The sequence below is a fragment of the Tasmannia lanceolata genome, unplaced genomic scaffold (genome assembly GCF_043159265.1).
Source record: "Tasmannia lanceolata isolate RefF3 unplaced genomic scaffold, GAP_Taslan_0.1 ptg000024l, whole genome shotgun sequence".
Taxonomy (NCBI): Eukaryota; Viridiplantae; Streptophyta; class Magnoliopsida; order Canellales; family Winteraceae; genus Tasmannia; species Tasmannia lanceolata.
In genome coordinates this window covers 17,873,605-17,894,328 of record NW_027518701.1, presented here as the reverse complement: position 1 = coordinate 17,894,328, position 20,724 = coordinate 17,873,605, and the positions used below count along the sequence as shown (strand labels likewise).

Below are 20,724 nucleotides of genomic sequence, written 5' to 3'. Positions count from 1 at the left end.
GACCTGAGTACAGCCTCAATTCATCCTGCTAATATTGCGAAGGCCATTAATGTTTCATATAAAGGATCAGGTAGTTCTATAACGACAAATCAAGTGGTTTGCCATTTGAGAAAACAGAGGGTGAATAATATGGGGCAAGAAGGCGTTTTGGTAGCATAGAAATTCCAAGCGAAACAATCAGAGGACCCAAACGTTTTTTTCAAAATAGAGTTGGATATTAATGGTAACTTGCGATAAATGTTTTGGGCCGATTCACGAGCTAGAGATGCATATCTAACCTTTAGTGATGTCATTGTGTTTGATGTAATGTATAGGACGAACAGGTTTCGAATGCCTTTTGCACCATTTACTGGAGTAAATCACCACAGGCAGAGCACCTTATTTGGATGTGCGCTAATAGCAGACGAAACAGAAGAGACATTTACATGGCTATTTGAGCAGTGGTTGGACTGCATGTTCGGGAGAGCTCCTGGTTGTATCATCACAGATATGGATGGGGCGATGCGAAATGCTATCAGAACCGTCTTTCCAAATACGCATCACAGATTTTGCTCTTGGCACATCAGTAAGCATCTACTTGAGCATGTTCCATTAATGCGAGATCCCACTACTGAATTTTCCAAGGATTACAAGAAATGGTTTTACACGAGACAAAAGGAAGACTGTGAGGTAGCATGGAAAAATTTGATTCAGAAATATCATATTGAGAAAAACATATGGTTAGCAAAAATGTGGGATGTACGGACCCACGGGGTGCAGCATATTTCAGGGACACATTCACTGCTGGCATGACATCCAGTGCGCGCAGTGAAAGCATCAATTCTTTCTTTGATGGATATGTAAATCAGAACACAAGCTTAAAAGAATTCGTAGAGCAATATGATAGGGCACTTATTGAACGCCGTAAAGCGGAATCCCAAGAAGATTCAAGTCTAAAACTACGAAGCCTGTACTTGTTTCAAGGAGCAAATTGGAAGAAGAAGCTAGTAAGTCTTATACGAAGACAATGTTTGACATATTTCAGGCAGAATTTAAGGATAGTATTGACTGTTATCATGAGAAGGTGGAAAAGAGTGGCATCGTGGCCGTATACAAAGTTGGATTAAGTGTTGATGAGAAGTGGAAATGGTGCAAAGTTGTGTACGATGAATCTGAAGGGGTAAAGGCAACATGTGAGTGCGCGATGTTCGAGACGAAAGGAATTTTATGCAAACACATACTCCGCATTATGTCCAAGAAGCTATTGATGAGCATTCCCCAACAATATATCTTAAATAGATGGACAACTGGGGTTAGATATCGTGTGGATAGTGGAGTGTTTATGAGAGAGTTGGATAATAATGACGTATCTCCACTTCACAGATGGTGCCTAATAACAAAGTTTCAAACACTTCTAGATAGGTTTAAAGATAATAACACTCTTTTCAAGAAGGTGAATGAAACCCTTGATGCTTGGTTGTTGGATTCTGAGAAGGAGATGAGAGACAAGGAAGTTGATTTGGCAAACAGTGGGAGCGAAGTAGTAACCAACTTTGTTAGCCAAGGAGTTGAGATTTCTATTCGCGACCCCCAACCTGTAAGAACCAAGGGCCGTCCAAAGGTTGCTACCCGGTTCAAATCCCCGATAGAAAAGTCCCAATCCCAACCAAAGCAGATACGAAGGTGTAAGAAATGTGAAGAAATTGGCCATTACATGACAACATGTGGACAAGAAAATAAAAAGAAACAGAAGGTTTGGATTTCTTATGTCAACCTCTTCAATTTCTTATTCTTACTAATTGTCTTTATCAATGTTGTAATTTTTTCATTTTTCTTGCTTCGAAATAGATGACTTTAAGGGATGAGTAAGAGGATGACGAACATGAAGAGTCAATGCACGCGGATATTGCTTCGTGATTTTGTAGATTCGCATAGGTATGTGGTAGCTTGTGTCGATAATAGAATAATTGTTTATTGCTTCAATAGCCTGTGTATATGAAATTTTGTTGATAAGGCAATGATAATTTGTAAGGAATTTTGTTGAGAAGGCAATGATGTGGGGATCCTCCCATTTGCAATGGTGAAGTTCACTTCGACATCGCATCTGTTTGACGAAGCTTTCTTTCTTTTCAGGTTTTGAACTGGAAATGTGACGAAGGTTTGTATTGCAATGTGGGTAATGGATGAGACCACAAAAGGACCTCTTATTTTCATCTTTGAAAGTCTTCAAAAACACAACATTGAAGTTTTACAAGTAAAATGTGGATTGTGCTTCAAGCTTTTCTTTCATTATTTAAGTGTAAGTCACACGTGAAATTTAGGCATTGGCTTATAGGCTTTTCTTCCTTCAAATAAATCAAGATTGCCCATCTGTCATGTGTAAAAACTGATTATAACAATTTAGAAACTATTTTCTTTGTTCATGTTTTTCATACCCATCTCATGCTCTCTCAATTTTTCTTTGTCCCAACAGGCCTCATGTTTTTGATACCCATCTCATGCTCTCTGAATTTTGAATAAGCCTTAAACTTCACTTTGATCTTATTTTCCCTTTACTTGGGATTGCATCTTCGTGTATTCAATACTTTTCATTGTTGACCCAGGAGCCAGGAGGCGTTAATTTTTACTTGTTGCACTTTCCTTCTCAATAGAGTGAAAAATACAAGGAGTCAAGAGGAATTAATTTTTACTTGTTGCACTTTCCTTCTCAGTAGAGTGAAAAATACAAGTTCTGATGGAACAAATATGTTCAACTTTTGATAATGACTGCTACCTCATTTGGATAAAGAGACACACACCTTCACTCCACTTTGCTCTCCTTGAATCTTTGACAATCAAATGCCCTCATTTTTACCTCACATCATTTCTGTGTCTTTGTCTGAATTGGGAAATGGAATTATGGTGAGGTTAGAGGTATATTCTGGTGAAGGTGTAAGATTCCGGCGAGGAGAAAGACTCCAATTTATTATGTTTGCGCTCATCTTTGATTAATGTGGGGACATTTTTTTTTGTGGATGACAGTTTGGGGAAAATGTGTTTAAAATTCATGGGACATTGGTTCTGGACAGCTTGTTTCTGCTGTGGATTTGGGCAGAGCCCAAGAGAGAGTAAAGTTATTTGCATTGATAAATGTGTTTTTAGGCCTCTCCAATACCAATAGGTAGTTTGCTTGGATCTCTGCTGTACCCATGTGCATTTGATCGAAGCTGTTCATTTCGAATGCCTTGCATATGGACGGTAGAATGTATGTTTGATCAATGGCTTTCATCTCAAAAGCCCTACATGGATGGACGGTAGAACAAAACTAACCGGTGGTTCTCATTTAATAGCAACCAAAAGTTCAAATCCAATGGTTATGATCTTTTAATTGATTAAACACCTAGCACAATTGACTAATGAAAAGTTTATTTACTTTGGATCGGATCCACCTCTGTCTTGGGCACAATTCGTTCATGTCCCTTATCAGTCTGATCCTTTTCAGAGTGTTTTTTGGACCTTATTGAGAATGGATCACCATCTATTTTGAATCGGATCGTCCATCGGAGTCTCGTTGGTCCTACTTTCATTGTACATAGTTTAGGCTTACGGTTAAGAGAGTGAATAGGCAAGAAATTCTAGAAAGAAAGGGGAGAATTGTAAAAAAAATAAAAAATAGTGAATTGTTATTTTGGGTAGGCTTTTGAATGTTCAAAAATCACCCTATGTGAATAGACATAAATGAACAAAAATATTCGAGATATTTTCGTACACAGGCACCTTCCATTCGAATCCAGGACGCTCCATTTGATTTTTTGGCTATGTGTGGGTCGAGCTCCAACCAATTTTAGACCTCTGGCTCCATTGGACACTTTTGGCTCGATGTTCCCAAATCCTGTCTAATTTTTTTCTAAAATTTCCTTTTTTAACTTCAATACTATTTGAATATAAGAATGTATGCAAATAATTTTTAGAACTACCCAAAGAGGCCTTCTATCCCTTAGGATTTATAAGGAAATTTTCCATTATTTAATTAACTTGTTTGGCCATAATAACAGTTCCTGCGTATAATCAAATATTTAAGTCATTAGGCCATCACAAAAATGTTCTAAAGCCAATTATCATGGTGATTGAACTATATTGGGTGTGCTGCAAAATTGCATTTTGTTTGCAATTTGAACGTAAGCTGCAATTTAGGAAGGCTTTCTAAATCACAGCTCACAAAAAATCTCCTCTCTTATGAGCAACCCATTACCAGGAATATGATGGACCTCCTTCACATATTATGAGCCACACATGTATTGTATTGGACCCCACTGATTCCATCAATGAGATGGCTTGTATTATAGGTCTCCGAAATGATCCTTGTTCAAGTGATTGAAGCCAAGCTGGTAATAAGTACCACACAAGATGAATCTACACTATATAAGGAATAGCAAGTTAAACAGGCTAAGTTAAGCATCCTACATTTAGAAAAAGGGCATCTAAACAACAGTATCCTAGATCACTTACTAACGGATAGACACAAAAATAAACAAGATAAACAACCCCACACCTCCAACTAAACAACACTGCCCTAGATCATCAAGTAACAGAGACACAAAAAGGATCAAGATAAACAACCCAACAACTGCAACTTTAATCCATTGAAGTTGGTTCTCAAAAACTTAGAAGCGTTTGCCTCCATGCACCTTCAATTCATTTGCATGCACCTTCAATCCGTCGAAGCGTTTGCCTGATCGCACCTTCAATTCGTATAATAAATTTACCAATGTGCCCATGTCATTCTTCAATTCGGCTATTTCATTCTTCAATTCGGCTATGTCATTCTTCAATTCGGCTATATCATCCCTATTCGAACTAACTTCATTGTCATCCATATCTTCTTTGCACCAACGGAAATAATTGCACTTCTTTGTACTTCCTTCATGCGTGTTGTATAAGAGTTAGGAATTTGAAACTTTACATACTAGTAAAAATTATAATTATTCACTGCTTACTTACACAGAAGAAGGCACAAGCGTAAAACAGGCGGCCTCTATTGCCATTCTCATTAGTATGCGTTATTTGGATAGAAGCTTTCTTCTCACATTTACAATTTCTTGTAGCAATTCTGATACCACGTCTGCTAGAACTACTATTGCGAGAGGATGCCATTAATTGAGTCTCTCTGAATCTGCATAAAACTAATGGAAATATAATATGAACTACAAATAACATCAAATACAAATAACATCAAATACAATCCCTTGCATTTGGATTTTGGGTGAGGAAGAAAGGTTTTATTTGTTGAGTAATTAATGGGCCTACTTAACTGACAAACCCCTATCAGGAGTGTGCTATCATCATTTTTGTAAGCCCAAGGGTCTACTCTCCTATCTTGTTTTGATGATTCTAAACATAATTGATTGTGTTTTTGAATACTAATCAATTTGCTTTGAAGTGTTGTGTTTAAGATAGGATTGATCGTTGAAGAAACCAACACTCAACTTGGTCATGCTTAAAGGTGTACCAAACAAGAGCCAAAGGAGCTAAGTGTAGCTCACATCATCACTCAAGCAAGCATCCAAAGATGGAAGATCATTTGAAGACCAAAGCTAAAGAGGGATCGAAGATTGCATAGGTATCATTGTACATCCTTTCTCTTTAGATTTTCAAGTCAAGGCAAAACGTTTTCAAAGTGTTTTCAATTTGTTTTTCAAAGAACACTTAAGAACTTAAAATGGATTAGTGAATGGTTATGTGGTGGACCAACATGTTGGGACCCTCATAAACATTCCAAAATAACCATAGGAGTTGAGTTCCAAAAGCTAAAAATCAAACAAGCAATAAAAATCAAAAACTGCGGATTTTTAGGCTTCTCGGAACTCCGAGCTCGGAACTCCGAGAGTTCCCTCGGAACTCCGAGAAAAGGTCCAGTAGCGTCTGGACATTTTCTCAGAACTCCGAGAAAATTTCTCGGAACTCCGAGAAATGGTCCAGTAGAAATTTTATTTCTTCTGGCCGTTGTCTCGGAACTCCGAGAATAATTCTCGGAACTCCGAGAACCCTGCGACAGCTCAGAATATAGCCGTTGGGATTTGAATTAATTCTTGTATTTTGATATTTCCACCCCCAAACGGTCATATTCTTTGGAGAGGCTATAAATACAATATGTAGAGAAGTTTTTCTCACTCTCTTGATCATTTGAAAACATCCTTGAGCATCAAAGAAAACTTGCAACCTATTATTGCTTGAGATTTTTGTTTTCCCCAAACTTGCCTTGCAACTTGCAAATCTATTTGAGTTGGGATTTTAGAGCTTTCACTTGCAACCATCATTGAAGAGCAATCAAGGATCTACAAAGAACATCAAGCTTTCAAGAAGAAGCCAAGCTATTCAATCTTCATATCTTGTATAGGTGGCTAGGGCATTCCGTTTTTAATTCCCTAGAGAGCAACCGCTTAGAACTCAGCGGAGAAGGAGAGTCTTTGTAAAGGTGTAAGGGCATCCTTGTTTAATATCCCTTGGAATTGTAACCGCCTCGGAGCCGGGCATCGTGGAGGTCTCCAATAGTGGAATCCCTCAAGTGCGACCTTGAGTAGAGTGGAGTAGGCCGTTGGCCGAACCACTATATATCAGTGTGTCATTTCTCACTCTTGCATTTCCATTATTGTTTGGCTTGGCATTTCACTTTGTTCTTCCAATTATATTTGCACTAACCAAATATTTAATTAAGTGAAGAAAAATTCCAATTAGGGTTCATAGGTAATTTTCAAAAGGCCTAATATTGAGTTAAATTCAATTCACCCCCCCCCCCCTCTTGAGTATTTCAATTTTGATTATTAGTAGTCCAACACTTGATATCTAAAAACCTCAGTACTAACTTCCTGAGCAACGAGTCCTCCATGTATCTAAATTCTGAAATTCTAATAGATTTTTTTTTAACATTTAAAAGGCTGATTCAAAAAACAAGTTTGCTCTTTCAATAAAAATTCCAAAATTTTTTTATATAATCTTGATACCTAAAGCCATAATTTCCAAACCAATTACTCCTCAACAAATCTAGAACTCCAGCTCCAATACAATGCAAGAAAAGGCTCAATTCCAATCTAAATAAACAGTTTTTTTCTTCAAACAGAAATTTCATAAATTTGTTACCACAGTATCTAAAGCCCTAATTTCCCCATAAACTAGTCTCCAGCATCTTAAACCCCAGACTTCTAATAGCTAACAAGAAAATGATTAATGAGATTGAAACAATGTGCATTCTGCTTTCCCATGGGAACTTCTGATGAAAAATAAAAAGAAAAAGAAAAATAATAAGTATTTACACCTTTTCATGCTTTTGTTATCAAGCATTCTACAAGTGGAACTTGTAGATATGATCACACCCATACATCCACAGCTCAAAATTTATCTTCTACCAAAAATCGATATCTAACAGGTAAAATCAAATCTATCAGGTCTATAATGCTTAAGTAACGTTGCACATTTAAGCTTATAGAAGCAAAGAAAAGTAACTCCAACACTTAATACTCTAACAGAAATGATTTTGTTTTTGTAAATCTTCAACACTACAAGCTAACAGGAATGGATACCCATAAAGAATTCATGATTTTTTATTACAAATTGAAAGGGGAAAAGAGATAAAAGCATTAAAAGAGAGAAAACCATCCATAAAACAAAATTATGATTTTCAATGAAGAAAAAAAAATACCCTACAAAATGATTCACGATTTTCCGTAGAAAGCCTAGGGAGAATTTTTTTAATTGCATCTGTCGATTGAAGCTGCAGAGAGAATTTTTTTCCCTACAAACATCAATTGATCTCGTTGTACAAATTTCTCATCGACATTGAAGCTACAGAGAGAAACAGACACAGAAGAAAAAAAATCACAAAATGCCACAAACCCTAAATCCCACAAAAAAAATCACTAAATCCCACAAATTCCTCATCGCCATTAAAGCTGCTCGTATGGCCAATATTTTTTAAAGGAAAAATTATTAAAAAAATCAAAACCCTAACAGTTAAAAACCTTGAAACAAAAAAAACCTAACTGAAACCCCTAGAAGAGGGAAAAAAAGATAAAAAATGAAAAATAGAACTTAAGTGGGGAGGAGAACGACGCCTGGTTCGTTGGAGGAGAAAACACCGTGCGGAGATGGCAGATTTCACCGTCGAGAAGGAAGGGGAGGGCGGATTTTGGGCGTGTCTACGGAGATGGCACCGTGCGGGGATGGCATCGGTCGAGAAAGAGAGAGGGAAAGAGAACATCGAATAGAGACGGCACCGCCGTGGAAGGCTACGGAGATGGCACCGTGCGGAGAGACGGCAGATTTCTCCGTCGGAGACGGCGTCTAGTTTTGGGTGAGAAAGAGAGAGGGAGAGAGAACGTCAAACAGATGTTTTTTTGTTTATGAAAAGGTCAGGGAATGGCCAGGATCGTTTCAAATCCACAGTTATTAATCGACGGCGCATATAAGCTATATGAGCGACCGCTCACCATCACTTTCCCCCCCCCCCCACACACACACACACACATATATATATATATATATATATATATATATATATATATATATATATAGGTTTACGCTGCTGAAGGAAGAGGATAACCCTCTGTGTCCCTGCTGCCATTTGGATAGAAGGGAGTTCCAAGGATCAGTTGTTTGCTCTAGTGAGGGGGTTCCCCTCCCCCCTCTTCTCCTTTTGCTGCTACTTTGCTTGTATTCTTTCTGTTTTCTTGTTAGCTTCTTGCTTGCTTGTCTTTGTTGCCCTTGTGGCCCCCATTTGTAATGTCTCTCTTTTTTTAATATATCTGGTTGGGGTCCCGCCTAACCCCAACTTGCCAATCAAAAATAAAAATAGTGGGTTGAAATGATGTGAAATGTAAATAGTTTTTTTTTGTTTTAAAAAGAGAAAATGACCAAGAAAAAGGGCTTTGATATGATAATGACGTGTCAAGGGGGGAGAGTTGTAAATGACCAATGTAGAGTGACTTTGACGAGAATACCCTTACATACGCATTTCTCTCTCCCTCTCCCTCTCTCTCCCCCTATCAAATCAAATTAAAGGCTATGATGATTACTTTCAGCCGTTGGAAATTTAAATTTGAGAAACCCAAAGCACTTTACAGTATACACCCACCCACCTTTCTCTCTCTCTCTCTCTCTCTCTCTCTCTCTCTCTCTCTCTCTCTCTCCGACGGTCTTCTCCTGCAGTCTTCTCTACCTCTCTCGCCGGTCCTCTCTCTCCCCGCCACCGGCACAAAAGAGGTTGGTACCCCTCTCACTGTGACTTTATTTTCTTGAAATGGTTTTTTTTTTTTGAAATGGCCTCACTGTGACTTTCTCCTTCACTTTTGTCAAAGATCAATGGTTTTAATCACTAAGTTTTGGAAAAAATGGTTTAAATTAATATTTGTGAAAAATCGTTTTTTAAAACCCTTAATATATTGAAAATCAGTTGTAATTTTTCAAAGATCAATGGTTTAAAGCAATAGTTTCTCAGAAATTTATTTTTAAACCCATAATCTGCATGGTTTAAACCACAAATTTTTAGAAAATCAATTGGAAAATTCCTAATTTCTGTAAAATCAATGGTTTAAACCTACAGTTTGTAAGAAGTTGAGATATCATTGGTTTAAACCACTAATATTTTAGAACTCAGTTTAGAAAACCTCTAATTTTTCAAATATCAATGGTTTAATGAACAATTTCTTTCAGATTATTGGTTTAGACCCCACAATCAATTGTTTAAACCAATAATGTGTCAGGTATTATTGGTTTAAACCACTAATACTTTAGAAGACAGTTGAAAAACACCTAATTTTTCAAATATCAATGGTTTAAACCAATAATTTGTAACAGATTATTGGTTTACACCTCTAAAGTTTGAACAATCAATTGTTTAAATCAATAATGTGTTATATATCATTGGTTTAAACCACTAATATTTTAGAACACAGTTGAGAAAATCCCTAATGTTTCGAATATCAATGGTTTAAATCAATAATTTCTTACAGATTATTAGTTTATACCCCTAAAGTTTGAACAATCAATTGTTTAAACCAATAATGTGTGAGATATCATTGGTTTAAACACCTAAAAGTTTAGAACTGAGTTGAGAAAACAGCTACTTTTTCAAATATCAATGGTTTAAATCAATAATTTCTCACAGATTATTGGTTTACAAACCTAAAGTTTGAACAATCAATTGTTTAAACCAATAATGTGTGAGATATCATTGATTTAAACCACTAATATTTTATAACTCAGTTGAGAAAACCTCTAAATTTTCAAATATCAATGGTTTAAATCAATAATTTCTCACAGATTATTGGTTTACACTCCACAATCAATTGTTTAAACCAATAATGTGTGAGATATCATATGTTTAAACCCCTAATATTTTAGAACTCAGTAGAGAAAACAGCTAATTTTTCAAATATCAATGGTTTAAATCAATAATTTCTCACAGATTATTGGTTTACAAACCACAATCAATTGTTTAAACCAATAATGTGTGAGATATCATTGGTTTAAACCACTAATATTTTATAACTCAGTTGAGAGAACCTCTAAATTTTCAAATATCAATGTTTAAATCAATAATTTCTCACAGATTATTGGTTTACACCCCACAATCAATTGTTTAAACCAATAATGTGTGAGATATCATTGGTTTAAACCACTAATATTTTAAAACTCAGTTGAGAAAACCTCTAATTTTTCAAATATCAATGTTTAAATCAACAATTTCTCTCAGATTATTGGTTTAGACCCCACAATCAATTGTTTAAACCAATAATGTGTGAGATATCATTGGTTTAAACCACTAATACTTTAGAACTCAGTTGAGAAAATACCTAATTTTTCAAATATCAATGGTTTAAATCAATAATTTGTAACAGATTATTGGTTTACACCTCTAAAGTTTGAACAATCAATTGTTTAAATCAATAATGTGTTATATATCATTGGTTTAAATCACTAATATTTTAGAACACAGTTGAGAAAATCCCTAATGTTTCGAATATCAATGGTTTAAATCAATAATTTCTTACAGATTATTGGTTTATACCCCTAAAGTTTGAACAATCAATTATTTAAACAAATAATGTGTGAGATATCATTGGTTTAAACACCTAAAATTTTAGAACTGAGTTGAGAAAAGAACTACTTTTTCAAATATCAATGGTTTAAATCAATAATTTCTCACAGATTATTGGTTTACAACCCTAAAGTTTGAACAATCAATTGTTTAAACCAATAATGTGTGAGATATCATTGGTTTAAACCACTAATATTTTATAACTCAGTTGAGACAACCTCTAAATTTTCAAATATCAATGGTTTAAATCAATAATTTCTCACAGATTATTGGTTTACACCCCACAATCAATTGTTTAAACCAATAATGTGTGAGATATTATATGTTTAAACCACTAATAATTTAGAACTTAGTTGAGAAAACAGCTATTTTTTCAAATATCAGTGGTTTAAATCAATAATTTCTCACAGATTATTGGTTTACAACCCTAAAGTTTGAACAATCAATTGTTTAAACCAATAATGTGTGAGATATCATTGGTTTAAACCACTAATATTTTATAACTCAGTTGAGAAAACCTCTAAATTTTCAAATATCAATGGTTTAAATCAATAATTTATCACAGATTATTGGTTTACACCCCACAATCAATTGTTTAAACCAATAATGTGTGAGATATCATATGTTTAAACCACTAATATTTTATAACTCAGTTGAGAAAACAGCTAATTTTTCAAATATCAGTGGTTTAAATTAATAATTTCTCACACATTATTGGTTTACAAACCACAATCAATTGTTTAAACCAATAATGTGTGAGATATCATTGGTTTAAACCACTAATATTTTATAACTCAGTTGAGAAAACCTCTAAATTTTCAAATATCAATGTTTAAATCAATAATTTCTCACAGATTATTGGTTTACACCCCACAATCAATTGTTTAAACCAATCATGTGTAAGATATCATTGGTTTAAACCACTGATATTTTAGAACTCAGTTGAGAAAACCTATAATTTTTCAAATATGAATGGTTTTAATCAATAATTTCTCACACATTATTGGTTTACACCCCACAATCAATTGTTTAAACCAATAATGTGTGAGATATCATTGGTTTAAACCACTAATATTTTAGAACTAAGTTGAGAAAACCTCTAATTGTTCAAATATCAATTGTTTAAATCAATAATTTCTCACAGATTATTGGTTTACACCACACAATCAATTGTTTAAACCAATGATGTGTAAGATATCATTGGTTTAAACCACTGATATAATAGAACTCAGTTGAGAAAACCTCTAATTTTTCAAATATCAATGGTTTTAATCAATAATTTCTCACACATTATTGGTTTACACCCCACAATCAATTGTTTAAACCAATAATGTGTGAGATATCATTGTTTTAAACGCCTAATAATTTAGAACTCAGTTGAGAAAACCACTGCGCAATTCAACCAGTGAGGATTCATCTGAAGATTATGAAGTTATATGGGAATGGCCTAGCATTATGTGTAGATATATTTTTTGAGAAATTTTACTGTTTTATACCCTATAATGTACAACCTTCAATTTGTACCTAGAAAATGGTTGATTATATAACAGCTCCGGCGTTGGATTTGCGCGTAAGAAAATTTACTTACTCTCTATATTTCTCTCCATAAATGAAGTTTGCAACAGAGGTTTCATTTTAGATGCTACTTTCATGCCATTTACAAATGGGGTATCCTTGATCTTTATTACACTGGGGGCAATTATGAAGCCAAGTTTTGTTCTGCCTAAAATGGGTATCCTTGATCAACCACACTCACTGTCAAAAAGTATAAAACTATATAAATATAAAGCTCCAAAAATATCCAACCATCATATAGCAGCTGCAGAAATATAAAGCTAATACAGCCCAAAACATCCACAAAGAGACTCCGAATATAGAAAAGGAGTCGGACCCAAAAAATTGAGCCATTAGCAAATAACTGCATCCATCTACTGCTCTGGAGGAGGTCGTGGCGGATAAGAAGAGGAATTGCCCGGGTGCTGACTCGACGGACCACCGGAGAGGTACTGATAAAGGGTAGAGAACTGGACGTCAACTTGAGTGGAGAGCGACTGGAAACACGTAGACATCTCTGTGTCAACATGGGTAGTCCGCTCAAACTGCGTGGTCATAGATCGCTCAAGGGCCTCCTGCATGGCTGCGAAACCCTGAGACAAATCCGAAGAGGCATAGGGCGCCGCAGGGGCCTCAGTGTCCGGAGCGTCCTCGTCTTCTTCTTCATCAGGGTCTACGGCAACTTCTTCATCAGGGTCAACGGCAACAACTTCATTCGCAAGTGCCATGCGCCGGAAGGTCCGATCATCAAAAGGAGCGGTGGGAGTGTCGGTTGCCTCACTCTCCAGAGTGATACCGAAGTGGCGAAATATAAAGGTAAGGAGCATGCCATACGGCAGTGAGGCGCGGTGTCGAGAAAGAGTCTGGAACATGAAGTGAAAGATGATGTATGGTAGACAAAGCCGGCGACCCTCAAGGATGCAATATATGAGGTATGCCTCAAGGGGTCGGATGGCATCGGTCATGCCACCGCGTGGGGTGAAGTTGTTGAACATGAGGTTATGAAGCATTTTGGCCCCGGGTATGAGGTCAGAAGTTTGCACAAGCATGTTGGGCCGATAGTGCTTGGTAATTCGGCCAAACACAGTGTCGTGATCAAGATCTGGGAGGGAATGGATCCCATTGGTTGGCCAAAAGTTATGGTCAAAGCCGTTGGAACTAATTGCGAGAATCTCAGCAAGTTGATGAATATTGAGTTTGATGGGGGTGTTCTTGACACGAGATTCAATTCGGAAGTAAGAGGGAGTGATAGTGGGATTGGTATAGAAAAGACGAACTAACCGAGGGTAGACAAGCTCGTTGAGATGAAGAAATTGGGTCCACCCACCGGCATCAAATCGCGCTTGAAGGTCGAAATGGTGGAGAACGTCGGGCTCAATGAATCGGCCGGTGAGGATGCCCCGATTAGCCAGTTTTGGCCATGTCTTCTTCGCTTGGGCGGAGGAGAAGTATGAATCGGAAATAACCTCAGTTTCCGGAACCGGAGCTTTAGCCTTGGCTTTCTTTCTTGATGGTCCTTCATCGTCTCGCCCGCCGGAGGAACCGCCAAGGTTTGAATTTTTCGTTCTAGGCATGGTTGGAAAATTAGGGTTTGAAGAGAAGGAAAAAAAGAGAGAAAAAGAGGGATTTGAAGCCCTAAATGAAAGAATATGATGAAAGAAGGGGAGAGAAGGAAGAAAAACGGGTTGGATGTAGGATGGAGAGGAGAGATTGAGGAAAAGAAGAGGAAGGGACACCTAAAAGATGGAAAAATGAGAGAAAGAGGAAAGGGTTTCAAGAAAAATGATGTGGGTAAGGTTTAGGAGAGAAATGTAGGGTTTCGTAAGGAAGAAGAGGATCGAGGATGGAGGGAGGATGGATGGTGGATTTAGGGAAAAAAAAAGAAAAACAAAGGAGGTTTTTGAGATAGAGGAGAAAAAGGGAAAAAAAATGAGAAAAACCGAGTCCGTCCACTCATTATGCGCGCCTGGGCCGACTCTCGGAATTCCGTAAAAACATTCGGAATTCCGAGACCTTTTTTTTTGCCTAATTGGGTTACTGCGGAATTCCGAGTAAGAACTCAGAATTCCGACTGCGGAATTCCGACAAAATTCGCGGAATTCTGCAGTAACAATTTCGTTTGTTGGGGTTTCGTATATGGCTACTGCGGAATTCCGAAACTTTTCTCGGAATTCCGCAGTAGAGTTTCTACGATTTATTTAATTTTTTTTTGGGTTCAAAACTGATTATTGGCTAGAAATTTACTTTTATAAGTTCGACTGAAGTAATCAACTTTCGGCTTACATTGGATCTCAAAATCTAAAACAAATTTATAGACTACAAACCATCATCCATGTATTTGATAAGATCCACATATAGAACAACAAAGATGTTTTCGTGTTGGAATGTGTACCACTTACATATCCGTGTAAAGCCTATCTTATTTACAACAACATTTTCTGGTGGTTGGTACAAAAAGACAAACCAAATACAATGTTGATATGAAAAACGATTTTTAGCATCTTCCCAGCCTTTACCCACATATAAACATTACAAGGATATTGTTTCTTACAAGCCTACATTTGAAATGGAATTCAACCTCGCCAAGCCTGCCTGTTCATCAACTCCTACAAGTTCAGAACCGTGCCACACCGCCCTTCTAAGAAATCCTCCAACAATTGTCCTCTCATCAGCTCTATATCTGCCTGACTGAACTCTGGCGGAACGTCACGTGCCAGGCAGTCCATCTCCTTAAGCACAAACAGCCCGCAATCATTACTGCAAAACAACAACACATCATCGACCACGCTCTTCCACAATTAATTTAAACTTCCAAACTGATTTTAAGTGAAATTTATTACCTGTTGAGTTGTAAGGGCCTATTCTCGACTTCCACCACACTAAACTTGCTTACATCGAAGTCCCACATACTTATGTATAGCCGTTCAAGGTATCGTATCTATAAAACAATCCATACAAGCTAAAGATTTTATATACATTGAAATATAACCAAGGAAAGTGGGACCCGAACTCTCCAATGGTACAACATCTCTATAGTAGATCTGCTCTCGCAAGGAGTTGAAGATGTAGAACTTCTCGTCCACCATATCGAGGACCAGGCGAATCCAATGCTGAGGGACATGCAGCGGGAATAAGACTCTTTTTAGGGTATCCGGCGGGTACTCGTTTAATCGTTTCACAAACTTCATAAGACTATCGGAGCCAGTGTAGTCTTTGCTAGTTAGACAATCCTAAAAAAATAATACAAGAGAAGTTAATGGAGTGAGCAAAATAAATTCGAACCTTGTGAACAACCACCTATAAAAAATAACTTCTGATTGGGAATGAAAACTATCTATTCTTACATAGAGGAAGGTAGTAATGGCCACACAGGCTCTTTCTCCAGGCTTTCTTTTATTTTCGTCCCGAACGTTTAGATATTCGGCGTATACATTCATAATCTACGTAAAATAACATATAGAGATTTGAGACAAATATCGATGGTGAAAGAATTCAGCTCTAGAATAAATAACCAAATTATTTACCGGAGAACTTAACCACTCAATGGGGTTGTTAAGGATAAGCAAGTCCTCGGCACACAGGAACTTGCCTTTGACCTGTATAACTCGTTCGCTGCAAAACACCTGATAGTTTAGGATTTACAAAGGCTAGATAACTATATTGGAAAAGGGCTTCAATCCAATTTACCTTGGGGAAGCGCAAGAACCTTAGGGAGCAACCGATGGCATTGCGGGTCTGCCACCAGCAATGCTTTATCATTGACCTTCTTAGTCCCGAAAGCCGTATACGGTGAACTAGTGTATTGAGAGGGTTTACTTTTCCTCAAACGCAGCTTCACTCCTCTCTCAATACTCCAAATCACTTTTGCCACAGGTTTTAGTGGACTGTCGGGGATGGAAATCACATTCCGTTTTATTTCCTCCTCCAAGGAATCCTGGCTCGGAATGACTACCACCCCTCCGTCATCCCCTCCCATCATCTCCCCCTTTCCTTCATCCTGCGATTCGGCCTCCATTCCACCCGAGGCAATGATCCTCTTAAGCTCGGCTATTTCATTTTCATGTCATACTGACCTCCTTTCAAGTTCTCTAACCCTCTCCACTAACAAATCAAAATCAGCCTTGCTTATAGACACATGGTCTTCCTTCACTTCCCTATCAACATCTCTTTTTCTCCCTGTCCTCCCCTTAAAAGGTATGCTCCTCTGAAAAGTGGAAATGGAAAATTAGTAACATATCACTCAGAGAATGTACTATATAGTAATTGAATATAGACTTAAAATTCAGTACCTTAAGTAACATATCACTCAGAGACGCTATCGTTTCTTTCTCTAAAATCCGAATGTCTTGGAGGCATTCCTCAACTGTTGGGGCGGTCGCAGAAGCTTCTTTCTTATAAATGTATCAACAATAGAGAAAATTTAGATAACTTGAATATAACGACCCTATGCAAGAAAGAGAGTGATTTTTGTTACCTCTCCCATCACAGTATCAGCCTCATATGCCGTGAAAGATAGCAGGCCCTCTTCTCGAGGAAGAGGTAGTAGGCACCTCACAACCTGAAATCGAATAGTTAATCTCGGTTAGAAAAAGTGAGTACTAAGGGAGTACAGAAGCTCTAGGTCTAACCTGGGTCTTCTTTAGCCTCCCATCACGGATCTGTCTGATAAGGGCTGCATGGTCACTCCTCCGTGTATCGATCCCTGTGATCCACTTTAATAGGCGTGGATGTGCATCTGGAGCTGAAGGTGCCCACAAGGTAGTATGCTCAAAGAGCCACACCTGGAATGAAGACAGACAGTCAGCCTTTAAAGAACAAAAAACCAAACTTACAAAAGAGTAATCATGTATATAATATATGTACTCTTCACCTGTAGCATAATAGCGCATCCGGTGATATATCCTGTCTTTCTGTTTTTCGAATATGAATCCAATGACTCTACCAGGAAGTCGTAGACAGGGTATGTCCAAGCAATTCTTCCCACGGTCTCTGCTCCTAAGTAGGGGAAGAGGCAGGATTTCGTCCTGTGATCCACAGGGTCAGCTCGGGCAAAAAGCACACAGCAGCACAGAAGCAGCAACACATGTCTCACTGTTGCGTGGACCGATGCAATCTCATCCGATCTGGACTCCGCCCTTATAACATCTGTAATCTCACCAAATCTCACATCCTCTGTCGAATCCCAGTCTATTCGTATTCTATCTCCTACAAGGCTTAGGCTTAATGCCAATGCTAAATCTCTTACCTCAAAGGGGAGTAATATACCACCTATTTGAAATGCCCTAGACTTGGGTATCCAAGATCGCACAAGGACGGTCAAAATTGCCTTGTGCAATTTCAGACCTTCCAAATTAAGCAAGGCTCCAAATGGGCCGCGCTCTAGCATATCGGTATGTGCTTTCCTCAACTCAAGGGACCTGAAGAATTCGGCAAACTTAGAGGGGCAGCATCTCGACGTAGCATAAGACGCCTGCAAAACAAACCATTATTAGATATATATATATATAACATTTTAAAAAATACAAGGCTTAAAAGAATAACGGAGGCATTACCATGGTTTGATGAGATGATCACTAGGGGAAAAGATGGAATCAAATCCACTAAATCAGATTTCGACCTGTTCAAACATAATGTGATGAAAAAAAGTTAACAACTGATTTAAACCAACTAATTTCTCAAATATTTCGGGTTTAAAATAATGATTTCCGATCAATTATTGGTTTAAACTATTGATTTTTCAAGAATTAGGGGTTTAAACAAATGCTATATATCAAATATTGGTTTAAACAATTGTTTTTCAAATATTAGGAGCTGATTTCAAAAATATAAAGGGTTTAAACGAATGATTTGTCGAAAAATATTGATTTAAACCATTTATTATTCAAGATTTAGGGGTTTAAACCAATGATTGCTCAGAAATTAGGGGTTTAAACCAATGCTTTATATCAAATATTGGTTTAAACCATTATTGTTCAAAACTTAAGGGCTGATTTCTGAAATAGAAGGGGTTTAAACAAATGATTTGTCAAAAATTATTGATTTAAACCATTTATTATTCAAGATTTAGGGGTTTAAACCAATGATTGCTCAGAAATTAGGGGTTTAAACCAATGCTTTATATCAAATATTAGTTTAAACCATTATTGTTCAAAACTTAGGGGTTGATTTCCGAAATATAAAGGGGTCTAAACAAATGATTTGTCAACCATTATTGATTTAAACCATTTATTATTCAAGATTTAGGGGTTTAAACAAATGATTGCTCAGAAATTAGGGGTTTAAACCAATGCTTTATATCAAATATTGGTTTAAACCATTATTGTTCAAAACTTAGGGGCTGATTTCCGAAATAGAAGGGGTCTAAACAAATGATTTGTCAAACATTATTGATTTAAACCATTTATTATTCAAGATTTAGGGGTTTAAACCAATGATTGCTCATAAATTAGAGGTTTAAACCAATGCTTTATATCAAATATTGGTTTAAACCATTATTGTTCAAAACTTAGGGGCTGATTTCTGAAATAGAAGGGGTCTAAACAAATGATTTGTCAAACATTATTGATTTAAACCATTTATTATTCAAGATTTAGGGATTTAAACCAATGATTGCTCAGAAATTAGGGGTTTAAACCAATGCTTTATATCAAATATTGGTTTAAACGATTATTGTTCAAAACTTAGGGGCTGATTTCCGAAATAGAAGGGGTCTAAACAAATGATTTGTCAAAAATTATTGATTTAAACCATTTATTATTCAAGATTTAGGGGTTTAAACCAATGATTGCTCAGAAATTAGGGGTTTAAACTATTGATTTTTCAAGAATTAGGGGTTTAAACCAATGCTTTATATCAAATATTGGTTTAAACAATTATTTTTGAAAACTTAGGGGCTGATTTCCGAAATAGAAGGGCTTTAAACAAATGATTTGTCAAAAATTATTGATTTAAACCATTTATTATTCAAGATTTAGGGGTGTAAACTAATAAGGTGGGAGAAATTATTGGTTTAAACCATATATTGTCAAAATATTAACGGTTTTCTCAACTAATTTTCGAAAAAATAGAGGTTTTAACCAATGATTTACAAGAAATATTGGTTTAAACCATCATTTTTCAAAACTTAACAGCTGTTTTCCGAAATACAAGGGATAAAACCTGTTTTCCGAAATAGAAGGAATTCAAGCGAATGACTTTTCAACATTATTGGTTTAAACCATTTATTATTCAACATTTAAGGGTTTAAACCAATAATGTGTGACAATTATTGGTTTAAACCATATAGTTCTGAAAAATTAGGGGTTCTGTAAACTGAATAGGGGTTTTAACAAAATATTTCTATCAAATTTTGGTTGAAACCATTATATTTCAAAACTTAGGGGATTTTCAAAATATGGGTTCAAACAATTACGGGTTTAAACCAGACTTTAGGGCTATAAACCATACATTTCTAACAAATTAATGGTTCAAACAAAACTTTAGGTCTTTAAACCATATATTTGTTAACAAAATAGGGTTTTAAACCAAACTTTAGGTTTTTAAACCATAGATTTCTATAAAAAATAGGGTTTTAAACCAAACTTTAGGGCTTTAAACCATAGATTTATAAAAAATAGGGATTTTGAGAGAGAGAGTACTGATTTTCCTAAAACCCCTAAAATGATTTTCTCAAAACCCCTAATTTTTTGTTTCTAAACTGATTTTCTCAAAACCCTAACTTAATATCTCAAAAACTAACTGAGAGGGAGAGACTACCAACCTGGGAGAGGAGGTTCGCTCAGAATCAGAGGCTACCGGAGAGAGAGGATGCCGTCGAGAGAGAGGGTGCCGTCCACAGAGAGGGTGCCGTTGAGAAAGAGGGCCGGAGAGAGGGAGAGAGAGGGGGTTCCGTCGACAGAGAGAGTACCGTAGAGAGAGAGAAACGGCGTCGAGAGAGTGCCGGAGAGACAACACCGACGGCCGGTGAGAGAGAGAGAGAGAGAGAGAGAGAGAGAGAGGTGAAAATAAAAAAAGTAAAGTTTATGAGGGTAAAATAAACGATTTTTACCTGAGGGTAGATTTGTCTTAAAAATCTCAAACCATTCACTATCACTCTACATTGGTCATTTACAACTCTCCCC

At 36.7% G+C, this 20,724-nt stretch overlaps 1 protein-coding gene across 1 annotated transcript; it reads left to right on the top strand.

The window, feature by feature from the left end:
- Positions 1–237: 237 nt before the first annotated feature.
- LOC143857107 (protein FAR1-RELATED SEQUENCE 5-like) lies at positions 238–1,848 on the top strand. The gene is made up of 3 exons (XM_077367380.1): positions 238–669; positions 1,025–1,732; positions 1,828–1,848. Exons 1-3 carry the CDS (start codon positions 238–240, stop codon positions 1,846–1,848), a joined length of 1,161 nt encoding a protein of 386 aa, XP_077223495.1.
- The last annotated feature ends 18,876 nt before the right edge of the window (positions 1,849–20,724 follow it).

What these genes read in the sequence shown, in the direction of transcription:
- LOC143857107 (XM_077367380.1), top strand. Translation starts at nt 238, where the DNA reads ATGTTTTGGGCCGATTCACGAGCTAGAGATGCATATCTAACCTTTAGT. An exon ending in GACAAAAGGAAGACTGTGAG is followed by an intron (nt 670 to 1,024) that starts GTAGCATGGAAA and finishes GACATATTTCAG; the next exon opens with GCAGAATTTAAGGATAGTAT. An exon ending in AAAATAAAAAGAAACAGAAG is followed by an intron (nt 1,733 to 1,827) that starts GTTTGGATTTCT and finishes GCTTCGAAATAG; the next exon opens with ATGACTTTAAGGGATGAGTA.